The following is an 11,843-nucleotide window of genomic DNA, read 5'->3' on the forward strand; positions in this document are numbered from 1 at the left end:
TGTATTGAACATCAGCAAAACAAACACCACGTAAGGAAATGCCCAGATTATGGTAGGCCTATCTTTCTGAGCGATGATGACCGATAGTAACGTTGAAACAGACGAGGATATGATGATGACAGTATTGGTGGTGATGATAATAATGACAATAATAGCGATGGTGACACGTGTATGAATTAAGGATGATGATGCAATGAATGTAATGACCGGTGCTTGTCTGAGTGATGAAGACGATGACCTAAGTAGAAGACAAGAAGAATGGTAAAAAGACTAGTTAATGGTAATGATGGTTAGCCTATGATGATATTGGACGTTTCGGGGACTATGGGTCGTATTGTAAGATATTTCGCAGCCCTAAAACACATTTAAGTGACAAGGCTTTCGTAGGAGTATTTGTGGGCATTTCCAGGAGTAGTTTTATGGCCCTGGTGGTAGTTTCACCTAGAGTCAAAAATTCAAATTCAAATATTTATTAGAACAGTGGGGGGGGGGGGGGGGGCGTTACAAACGGGGGGGGGGGTTTACAAACAAAGGTAATATACAATCTGTGTAGAGGATGTGTAGAGGAAGTAGAGGATGGCAGGTGATCAAAATGGACAGGGAAACATACATGAAAAACGTCGACGTGGACACAGGCGATATAGCATACAAATAGTCAGGTGTGTTATATAATTTAAGGAGCAAAAAGCCACACAAAAAGCAGGGACATGAAGAGTTACACATTACATCGGGCAAAGGGGGGCAGGGGTGCGGACGTGTACGTGTAAATGTGAGCATGTGAGCGCGGGGGTGTGCCTGTGGGTGTGCTTGGGAGTGGGTCAGCTGGTGGTTATAATTGGCTGGTATTATAAGACACTTTCCCTTCTCACATCAGCTATTTCTGAAGATCAAAGAGGGGATCAATCGGGTTTTAATGAGTGGTTCTTTAGGTTCATGGTACAGAAGAAGGGTCACACTACCACCAGGGTCATAAAACTACCCCTGGAAATGCCCACAACTCCTACGAAAGCCTTGGCAAATATGTGTTCTTGGGCGGGGAAATGTCTTGTAATATTAAGTTAGTATTACAAGACACTTTCCCTTCTCACATCAGCTATTTCTAAAGATCAAAGAGGGGATCAATCGGGTTTTAATGAGTGGTTCTTTAGGTTCATGGTACAGAAGAAGGGTCACTCTACCACCAGGATCATAAAACTACCCCTGGAAATGCCCACAACTCCTACGAAAGCCTTGGCAAATATGTGTTCTTGGGCGGGGAAATGTCTTTAATACGACCCTAATAAGTTAGTATTATAAGACACTTTCCCTTCTCACATCAGCTATTTCTAAAGATCAAAGAGGGGATCAATCGGGTTTTAATGAGTGGTTCTTTAGGTTCATGGTACAGAAGAAGGGTCACACTACCACCAGGGTCATAAAACTACTCCTGGAAATGCCCACAACTCCTGCGAAAGCCTTGGCAAATCTGTGTTCTTGGGCTGGGAAATGTCTTGTAATATTAAGTTAGTATTATAAGACACTTTCCCTTCTCACATCAGCTATTTCTAAAGATCAAAGAGGGGATCAATCGGTTTTTAATGAGTGGTTCTTTAGGTTCATGGTACAGAAGAAGGGTCACACTACCACCAGGGTCATAAAACTACCCCTGGAAATGCCCACAACTCCTACGAAAGCCTTGGCAAATCTGTGTTCTTGGGCTGGGAAATGTCTTGTAATATTGTTAGTATTATAAGACACTTTCCCTTCTCACATCAGCTATTTCTAAAGATCAAAGAGGGGATCAATCGGGTTTTAATGAGTGGTTCTTTAGGTTCATGGTACAGAAGAAGGGTCACACTACCACCAGGGTCATAAAACTACCCCTGGAAATGCCCACAACTCCTACGAAAGCCTTGGCAAATATGTGTTCTTGGGCGGGGAAACGTCTTGTAATACGACCCATGTAAATTTGTGTTCTTGGGCGACGAAATGCTTGATAATACGACCCCTATATTGTGCGTGGGGTAGAGGACTCGTCCCACCTTACGCTGAGGGCAAATCGGAGCGCCGCGTTCGAGATCTGCACCTTCTGGAGCCGACCGAGGGCAGTCGCACCAAGCCCATGGATGGGAATGGGCGGGCAAGTGAGAACAGGGATCACCAGCAGGGCCTTAACGAGATGCAGTTTTATCCTGGGTTCGAGATCCCGGAAGCGATACAACATGGTTACCGCCGCCCTCGCCCGCGCCGCCCTCTCGGTGACGTGGGGATTGAGTGAGCCCACGCCGGGAGATCTTAAGACCGAGAAGGCGTCCCTGTGCGCGAAAGTCAATGATTTCGTCAATGACAATGGTGTTTCTTGTCGCCAGAGGTATGACGGTAAATTTTGCTATGTTTGCTCTTATCTGCCAAGCCTTCTCGAGTGATCTCTACTACTACGCCCAAGACTACGCCCATACGAAGAGGACAATGGGAAGAACTCTTTGAAAACACAGGAACGGAGACAGTAAAATCAGTATTATATAAATTTTGGCAGAAAAGAGAAAAGAAAATAGAGGAAGAGGGGACGTAAGGAAGTCTGGAAATACAAGAAAGACCCAGAAAGTGAAAAAAGCAAAACAGGGAGTGCCGTTACAAAGGCAAAACGGTGCCACACTCCATAAAACACTCCAAAAAGAACTGAACTGATGTCCTCTCCATGCCCAGGTGTACACGGAGTGGCTGGGCAGCGCTCTTGTGGACTGAGGGATACTTTGCAAGATGCTGGTGAGTTATGAACAGCTGTCAAAAATAGTATTGAACACCTATTGGTCGATGAGATATTTTTAACTTTTAAGAATCAAAGAATGAGTGATGCCCAATAGGTGTATAGTTTGGGGGATGAGAGGGAATGGCTCTTCAAGCTCGGTTACATTAAGGAAAATTTGAAGAACATTATTACGTTGCACCACACAGTAGCTACAGGATTTCAGATATCTTTTACATTGGTTTCGTCAAGATTAATGTGCCCAGTGGGATGGGAGGTGCTAGTTTATTATGCGGTCTACGCGGCCGTTTCTACTTTAGCTTGCGGTCTACCACCATTTTTATAATTAGGCGTGGAGTCTACCTCATTACAGGAACCTTATACTGCAGGATGATGAAAAAAAAAGCTGAATAGTGCTGATTAAAGGTTTTATTATTTTATGACACCAATGAATATCATCAAAACATAGCTATACATGCAATGCCAAATTTAATTGTCAATTGTAAATTTAAATATCAAAGTTAAAAGTACATAATCATAGAACTATGCTAAACAGTATGTCACTTTGTATATCATTTAGGAATGTCACAATCATATGAGCTGCATCTTTTCTGCGTATTTTCCAACAGATAGGATCAAGGTGACTGAAAAAGCTCAATACTGCCTCTCATTTTCTTTAAAATCTTTGTTTTGTCATCCAACCATGATCGTTCAGCTTGTGTGTTCCTGTCGCTGAATCTACATAATGTTGTTGGTGGTTCACTGTAACATGGCTGTAACCCATGACATTTATACTATACACTGACTGTAGTGAGGTCATTAACTTTGGTCAAGCTAAGGGCAATTATGGAGAATCACTATGTGCCTCCAAGCCCCCAGGAGAATAGTAACCTTTCCATGGTCTCACATGCTGTTGTACTCCTTTAGTTTTACCGGCGTATCAAACATATACTGCGGTAGACTGCATACTAAAGCAGCACCATTTACCTAGAGGAAATCCTACAGCTGCTTGTTTTACAGTAAAGGAAGCAGCTCAAGGGAAAAAAAAATAAAAAAATAAATCCCGCTATAGCCACTGCTCCTATAAAGAAAGTAGAAGTGAGTGGCCAAAAGAGGCCAATTTATGATGGAGAGGTGTCTTGGTACTCCCCTAGCTACCCATAAACATGCATAAGATTACTGAATATCATGTCATCACAACTTTTGTTTCCCATCCTCCATCACATGATGTTCGGCAGATAATATCCCCCTTATGAACTGGGACACTGGTCAACCTCTGGTGTTAGGGGCGTGAAGGATGGATATGGGACCAGCTTGTAATCCTGGGGGGAATGTGAAGAGAAATAAGGCTATCATTACTAAGGTATAATTGTCATGAGCCAAAAAAAATTTTCATTATAATTGCACCACATCAGGCTTAGGAAGTGGTCAGTTTTTTTGTTTTTTTTTGTTAGATTATGTGTGGAGTATTCTGTTCCACTCACCTTTATTGATTTGTTATCTGTATGTGTGTTACAAACTGTGGCATAATGACTTGTTGTTGGTAGGCTCTGAAGTGCATCTATTACTGTGGTATTCTGCCATGTTGCCTCATCATGAAGGAGACTAAAGACAGACATGTTGAGATATTCTGGAAGAGCAAATTCAAACATTAATGAAGGCTGGTTGTAATTAGCTATGATGTGATAATGGCCCTTCAGTATGGTAGGTGGTTAACAACATACTAGTCAGCATTCCCTCACCTTTTGGAGCTGCGATCCTCATTGCCTTGTACATGTTTGAAAGCAGCACAGGTCTCAGCTCTTGACTGAGCTCTCCATTCTGTAGCTTCTCATCTCTCTCTCTCTCTGATTTTTCATCTATGGGTTGTGCGTCAAGAAATCTGGACAAACATTCAGGGTACAGTTACATCCATCTTGCGTGACAGTATTCTGATACTTAGTATTCAACAGTTCTTTACAGATTTTTTTATTTTTATTGTGTACCAATTCTTAAATATAGCACTGTGCCCACATAACTTGCAGTTATTTTTGAATTTATGGAATATGAAATATAGTGCACTGCAGTGTTGCATGATGGAGAATGGGAAAAAGAGAATTTAAGTCTAATTCACAGTTATAGTTATTCAGATGTAATGTAATACTAAAAGTGACTTACCGTTGCTTCAACCTTTGGAATCTGGAAAATAAATTTTCAAATCATCATCTCATACAAGAGCTTAGGACAGAATATTTTGATCTAAAACTTTCTACTTCTGGCATTATAATTCACAAGGGCAAACTGACTGTGTATACTTCCATCGCTCAACAATAGTGTTGGTGTGTAGATTGGCAGAATAAGTTAATACAAACAAGTCAGAGGCCACACTTACATTCTCTCTTCAGTGTACAGCTCCTGGACACCCAGCGCAGTAATGACACTTTTCATATCAGGCTGAGACTGACACATGTGGAGCTTTACACGAGGGTAGTAACTCAGGGCGACTTGACACATCTCCTCCCGTGTGCCCAGTCCACCCTGGGGGATACATAGTGTTGTGCAATGGTAAGAATCAGTGAGCAGCTACAGCGTTACTATATATACTGGTGTAGCACCCTCTAAGAAACCAAAGCCATATGCTTTGCATATGGCCATGAAGGAAAATTCTGGTATGAAGAAAACAAGGAACTTGTAAGCCTAAAATGACTCACAAAGGTGGGATTGCTTCGGTTGGAGGAGTCGTAGTAGCACTCTATGATGAGGGCGTCACCTGGCAGCACTGTCACCTCCTCTTGGAGAACTCTGCTGCTCTGGTATTTGAAGTCATAATGCATGTCTGGGTGAAAGCACCATCATAAGTTACTTGACTCAAAGTGTTGGGGTAGGTATGTCTGGTAACTAAACACAATCCATAACCAAATAATATGTACCAGGAACATCACAGATGTAACATGAATTCTGAATCATAAAAATGGAGTGATGAAAGATTGAGAAAGCTTAAAAAGTCAGCTGTAGTAAGTGCTGTCCCAGCACACTCACCCTTCATGATGACTGGCAGCTCTTGGCCATCACGGATGTGCCTCAAGACCATAGAGGTCCCCATCAGGTGAGAATGAAGGATTCCTTCGAATACCTTCACACCCTTTTCAGGCAACTCCTGACAAGGAATCAGTATTAAAAAATGCCTCCCTGCACAAGACCTGCCTTTCAGAAAATAGTAACCTGAAATGTTGAAATGATCCCAGTGATCAAAAAAATGCCTCCACAGAAGATGTGCCTTCCAGAAAGTTATTACCTACTTGAAATTTAAATGTTTCCAGTAATGAAAAGCTTCCCGGTGGCTAGTGGTTGCCCCAGCGTGCAGTAATGTGCTCCTGTTTCTGGCAGAGTGTGCGGCACACTCACCTGCTGGGTGCAGGAGGAGTCGCAGAAACTCCCTGTCATGAACCTTGGCTGGCCCGGAGGAATGAGGTGGAAGGCAGAGACTTTGTGGCCCAGCATGAACATTCCAGCGTCATAGTCTCGAAGGTTTTCAGTGTAAAATATTCTGATTCCAGAGGAGTCCACCACTCCTTTGGGAACCAACAAGTACTAGTGAGATATCAGGTATAGATATGAGGTGTTTAATAGACAGGATTGCACTGAGTATTCATGCATTTTCTTATTCCCACCATCTCTATAAAACAGCAACATTTGGTCTCATATTAAAGTATAAATGATTGGTAAAGATGAGCTTAAAATGGGCGAACAGATGAATAATAAGATGAACACGAAGAACCTTGTGCCTGGCCACAAGAGAACAGAGAACACAATTGCCCACCCTGCCGTAAGTTTGGGTTGTTGTAGTGCATCTCCATCATGTAGTATGTAGCTCCTCCGTGTTCCTCTCCGATGGGGAAACCTGTGTACTCCGGGAACATCCTTCCTGCAGATGAGACGCACACATCAGGACTCTACTATCACTCTTGATTGAGGGAGCACTATATTGTTGAGTTCCATGAATTGATATATAAAAAGTCATTCATATCAGAAGGCTTGAGTTTCCCATAGCCTCTTTCAATTTCATTTTAGGCAAAGAACATTCAGCCTTGTCAAACACTAACCCTCTCCACCCACTGCCCACGCGACAACAACCGACTTGCAGTACTTCCAGGAGTTGGGCATGTTGGCACTGTAGCACTGCGTCCCCTCCCAGCTCACCCACTTCTCGAAATGGGTGTCACTGTCAGGCACGTAACACTCGTAGAAGAGGATGTGATGCACGTGCTCAGCATTCTCTTCTTCAATTACTGGAACAAACTGCAAAGAAAATTGAAATACGTGTATGCATGGGTGTATTATTTTTTAATCAGCAATTAATGGTTTGCCCCCGATTCCATAATTTCAAGGCATTTCTGCATGGTCTGACTGAACTTGAAATGGACAATGTAGTGCAGCGACTTGCCTGTTGGGCGAACCTCCCATACCTCTTTGGCCGACTGGTTAAGGAGTGGCTCTCCCGCCTCGCTGGTCGCGGGTTCGATCCCCGGCGCCGGCAAAACCTTTCCTTGTCTGAATTAAGTTCTCGTGTGTTTCGTTACATGCAGTGATCGTGTTAGAGTTAGTAGGACATTCCGGAGCATTACACAATACTAAGAAAAATCTTGATTGATCATTATTGTTTAAAATGTTCTTGTATATGTATTCTGAGTCCTATGAGTTGTGGCTGTGACTCGACTACTCACCCCAATCATGTGGCTCTTGACCGGGGTGGGCGGCTTCTTGAAGATCTTGCACCAGTACAGAGTGTCCAGGTTGTCTGGTAAGCTCAGCTGAGAAGTTACAGTGAGAATAAATTATGTTATGCAGTTTATCCACAGCTGAAAACACCATTTAAAAAAACTATATAGATATGATGTCTAATGAAACACTGCATGAAATTTGCAGTGTTATGATATTTAATTATATTCCAAGGAAGGCAATACAGCACTGAATCAATCCTGCTACTGCTGATTGCGCTGCTGAATCAACACTCAATTCAGCGGGCTTTTTTTTCTGCACTCTTTTTGTTGCCCTTGAGCCGTCTCCTTTGCTGTTAAAAAAAAAAAAAAAAGTACCCATGACCACCATGCTGAGTACAGGAGGAGGAGCCACTAACGTTGGGTGATAGGAAGTCCCAGGTCTTGACATCAGGGCCCAATTCTGGCATCACGAACTGGGACGACTTCAAGTAGAGGCTCTTGGTCCCTCGTGCTGCGTGGTAGTTGAGGTCAGTCTCCCTGGCCGGGTCACTGTTGCTGTAGGCCCAGATGACCCGCACCGTGTCATCCTGCCGAGATTCATTTCCTAATCAACACGAGAGCAGTGCTACTGAGAAAGAATATTACTACCATGGATACATAATAGAATATATGGATATAAAAACATGGGTATAGGAACATGGAGCCTCATAAGATTTATATAATTACACACTTGGTGTAATAAACACGCTGAATAATACATACAGTGAGCACAAAGTCTTGGCTCTCATCACAAGTGTTCCAGGGCCGCGAGAACCTGAGCACCGTGTGGGTGTCGTTCTGGTAGCCACCCAGCAACTTCACGTCCTGAGACACATCAACCTTCGGGGCCATGTTGCCCTCAGCATACCGGTCCTGTGGTAAGAGAACCGGGTAGGACACGAAGTAATGGGTTTAAACTGGATAAATTCAGATTCAACAGGGACATAGGCAAAGATTGGTTTACTAACAGGGTGGTGGATGAGTGGAATAGGCTTAGCAGTCATGTGGTGAGTGCCAATACAGTTGTCACATTAAAAAATAAAGTAGATAAATTCATGGACAGCGATATTAGGTGGGGTTAGACACACGGGAGCTTAGGTTCAAAGGAGCTGCCTTGTACAGGCCTACCGGCCTCTTGCAGACTCCTGCGTTCTTATGTTCTTATGTAAGAACCTGGCACTGAGCACCTCACAGCAGTGGTATGAGCTGATGTCCCCCTATGAGTATTCTATCCACCTATGTCTGAGCATCCTGGGCACTTTGAAAGTGTGGAACAGGACGCACATAATGAAAGGACACAGAAGCAAGTGACTCACGTGCAGGAACACCTTCCCGGCAGTGTCCACCCAACCCAGCACGATGTCCGCGCCCTTCATGCCGCCATTTGGGGAGAAGCCCAGAGCCACGTAGCCCTTGGCGCCCACCTGTGGATGGAAACAAGACAACACTTAGGAAGCCAAGAAAACTGCTCCTGAGACCACTTTGTCAAAAATGAATAGTGTTCCTGGTAGTGCCAGAAGGCTTTGAAGGCTCAGCCAAAACAGCAATCAGGTATTTGACTAATTGTGTGTGTTGGGAATCTTTGAGGCTGTCATTGTGCTCACTGTCTGCCGCAACTCACTCACCTGAACCTCTATGTCAATGGCATCATCACCAGGTGTCCACAGCATAACAAAGGGGCTGTCCTGGTCCAGCACGACCCTGTACTGGTAGCTCATGGGCGGCAGGTCACTTGGCACTTGGGCACAGACACTGCCTGCCCCCACCATGGCCGCAACAGCCACCGCCACCACCAACTGCACTGCTGTCATTGGTCCTGAAAGTATTCAACTCGGTTTGGAAATAAATGGCTTTAAGAGGCTTGAGTGTTGTACAAATTGCATTGTATTTACTCACAGATAGAGAATCATCAATCATATAAACCATATTTGTTTTTATACTTGAGAGAGAGAGAGAGAGAGAGGCATGGTACGCGAGGTCAGTCGGAGACATAGCACCAGTGTCTAGTGTGCTGTCTATGTCAGAGCTGCCACTTAAGATTTGCCGTAATATAGTCTACTATCACTCCCTCACTCATTCTAACCTTTCATTTTGTCAGGTCTCCTAAGGTGGGGATACTAGAGCTTGCCACGTCCTGAAGTCGGCCCACCGCGGCGCGACCCATCCTACCTGTTACCCCTTCGGGGAAACTCAACAGACCTGCAGGAGAGGATCCCACCGCTGCCACCACTGTCATGCTCCGGGTGCTTATTTTCTCTTTTTTCTATTTTCCTACACATCCTCTGCGTGTATCGAAACACACGAGAAATTAATCAAGACAAGGTGAGGGTATTCGCCGGCTGCCTGGGATTGAACCCGCGACCAATGTGACGGGAGAGCCACTCAATACCGAGTCGGCCAAAGAGGTACCCCACTGGCTAAGTGGGTTATGGGAGGCTCATTCATCAGGCATAGTCGCCACACTACAAAAGGTTCTGTGAAGAGTAGAAGAGTTGCTTTCCAAGAAAATATATGGCTGGTAAATTCTAAGATGACTATACATATTTACAAGTAGTGTTTCTTGTCTCTCAGTATTCCTTTCCTGTGGTGATGGCACTGACCTGGGTTCTGCTCAAGAGTCCTAGATGCTGGAAAAGCCGTTCAGTAGTGTGGGAAGTCAAGGAGCTCTGCCACACACAGCCTCTCACTGCCACAGAGGCCACAACAGTGTTGGCCCCGGCAGTCTCTCCGCACTGCTTTCGGTGCTTCCTCCGTCACAATTGCCTTGGGAAACCTCGCCCTCAAGTTGCATTGTCTGTGTTGCTTGTTGCAGAAAATGTGTTTGGAGTCTTCAAAGGCACGGATGCAATTTTGCTTGCTCTTTTTTCCCAGGATTGCTGTTCTTATCCCTTTGGTAAGGACTCAAGGCCAACTAACATCCAGATAGTTTTGTTATTTTTTTCTCTTCATCTCTTCATTAACCAACCAGAGTGAGGAATGAAGGGGTTGGTGTGCTGTGTGGGGGCTGACCTAAGAGACAAAAATGGTCTCCTTAAACAAATTTTTGGCATATACTTTGTCATTGTTTACAGACGTTGGCTTGCCTTTATTAGGAAAAAGAATGTACAAAAGAGCCACAATGGTCATGTTATGCTGCGTGAGGTGAGGTCATCATTGCATGACAGTCATTGTTACAAAAACCCTGAATTCCAGAGTTGGAAATTCTTTCTTACTTTACAAAAGCAGCAAGTCTAACAAGTCAAGGTAACTGCTCCCACCTTTCTGCACCACAACAACCACAGATGATGATGGCGAAGTTAAGTATTATCACAGGAATAGAGAAATTAGTCATATCGTTGAAAAAAATATTAACCTTGCATTTTAATCCCTTGGGAGTGGATTCCCTACAAGAAGACGTCACCAAGCTACAGGAATTGAACTAAAAGTGGCTGTTATAATTCATTTAAGAAAAATGTAAAGTCATGCACCTTGGGAAGGGATAATCAGCATACCAATACCACATGGGAAACACTCCACTATCCACCACAGAGGCAGAGAAAGACCTGGGAGTATATGTTGCCGGGCTACCAGTGAAGGCCAAATCCATACCAATCGCAGTGGGTGGGTTAATTAAGGACCCAATTTTATTTCTTCCATTAAAGAAAATGTTCGTAATATTCAAGTGCAGTGTATGTAAAAAGCTAACCCTTTTGATTTACCTTAGGAATGTCACTCACACAGGGTAATTTTTATACAGGCACACACACAAGCACACATGCACGTACACTCCAATGCTTATAAATAGGCAGCAGGCAGGCGGCACACACACACACACACACACACACACACACACACACATGAACAACTAAACTAAGGGAAATAGATGAATGTAAGGAAATATATATGAAGAAAAACAAATGAAGAAGAAAGGAAGAAATGGAATGAATTACAAGCATAGGCAAAAGAGAGAAATAGTTTAACATCAGAAGAGGAAAAAGAGGTATTTTTTTGGAGAGTTATGGGAGACAGAATAAAGAAATGGTATTTAAGGGAAAAGCCGAAAGAGAACAGAACCTAGACAAGATTGAAACAAATAAGGGATTAAGTGTGATGTATACAAATGTAGATGGGATAATATCTAGAAAACTGAAACTACAAGACTACTTAAAGGAAAAAGAGACCAAGATCGTATGCTTAACAGAAACAAAGCTGAATGAGGTCATTCAAATTGTGTTTGATGATAATTACAATGTATAGAGGAAGGATAGAAAGGGTAAAGGTGATGAAGGAGTGATGATAATGATGAGGAAGGAGGTCAGTAAAATCAGTACAGTAAAACCTCGCCATTTGCGCGGCCTTAATTTGCGGCCATCATCCCACCATTTGCGCACCTCGCCGCC

General features: G+C 43.6%; 1 protein-coding gene across 1 annotated transcript in view; it reads right to left on the reverse strand.

Moving 5' to 3' along the window:
* Window positions 1-5,092: 5,092 nt before the first annotated feature.
* LOC126997815 (uncharacterized) overlaps window positions 5,093-11,843 on the reverse strand; it is an 18,787-nt gene continuing 12,036 nt past the window's right edge. The window contains exons 17-27 of the mRNA XM_050859027.1: window positions 9,090-9,280; window positions 8,781-8,888; window positions 8,188-8,337; window positions 7,842-8,012; window positions 7,429-7,515; window positions 6,808-7,003; window positions 6,525-6,629; window positions 6,110-6,276; window positions 5,744-5,861; window positions 5,416-5,540; window positions 5,093-5,242 (exon numbers count right to left, since the gene is read on the reverse strand). Of these exons, the coding sequence (XP_050714984.1) occupies window positions 5,093-5,242; window positions 5,416-5,540; window positions 5,744-5,861; window positions 6,110-6,276; window positions 6,525-6,629; window positions 6,808-7,003; window positions 7,429-7,515; window positions 7,842-8,012; window positions 8,188-8,337; window positions 8,781-8,888; window positions 9,090-9,280 (1,568 nt within the window). The remainder of the gene's footprint in view (window positions 5,243-5,415; window positions 5,541-5,743; window positions 5,862-6,109; window positions 6,277-6,524; window positions 6,630-6,807; window positions 7,004-7,428; window positions 7,516-7,841; window positions 8,013-8,187; window positions 8,338-8,780; window positions 8,889-9,089; window positions 9,281-11,843) is intronic.

This window comes from Eriocheir sinensis, chromosome 13, assembly GCF_024679095.1.
Source record: "Eriocheir sinensis breed Jianghai 21 chromosome 13, ASM2467909v1, whole genome shotgun sequence".
Lineage (NCBI taxonomy): Eukaryota > Metazoa > Arthropoda > Malacostraca > Decapoda > Varunidae > Eriocheir > Eriocheir sinensis.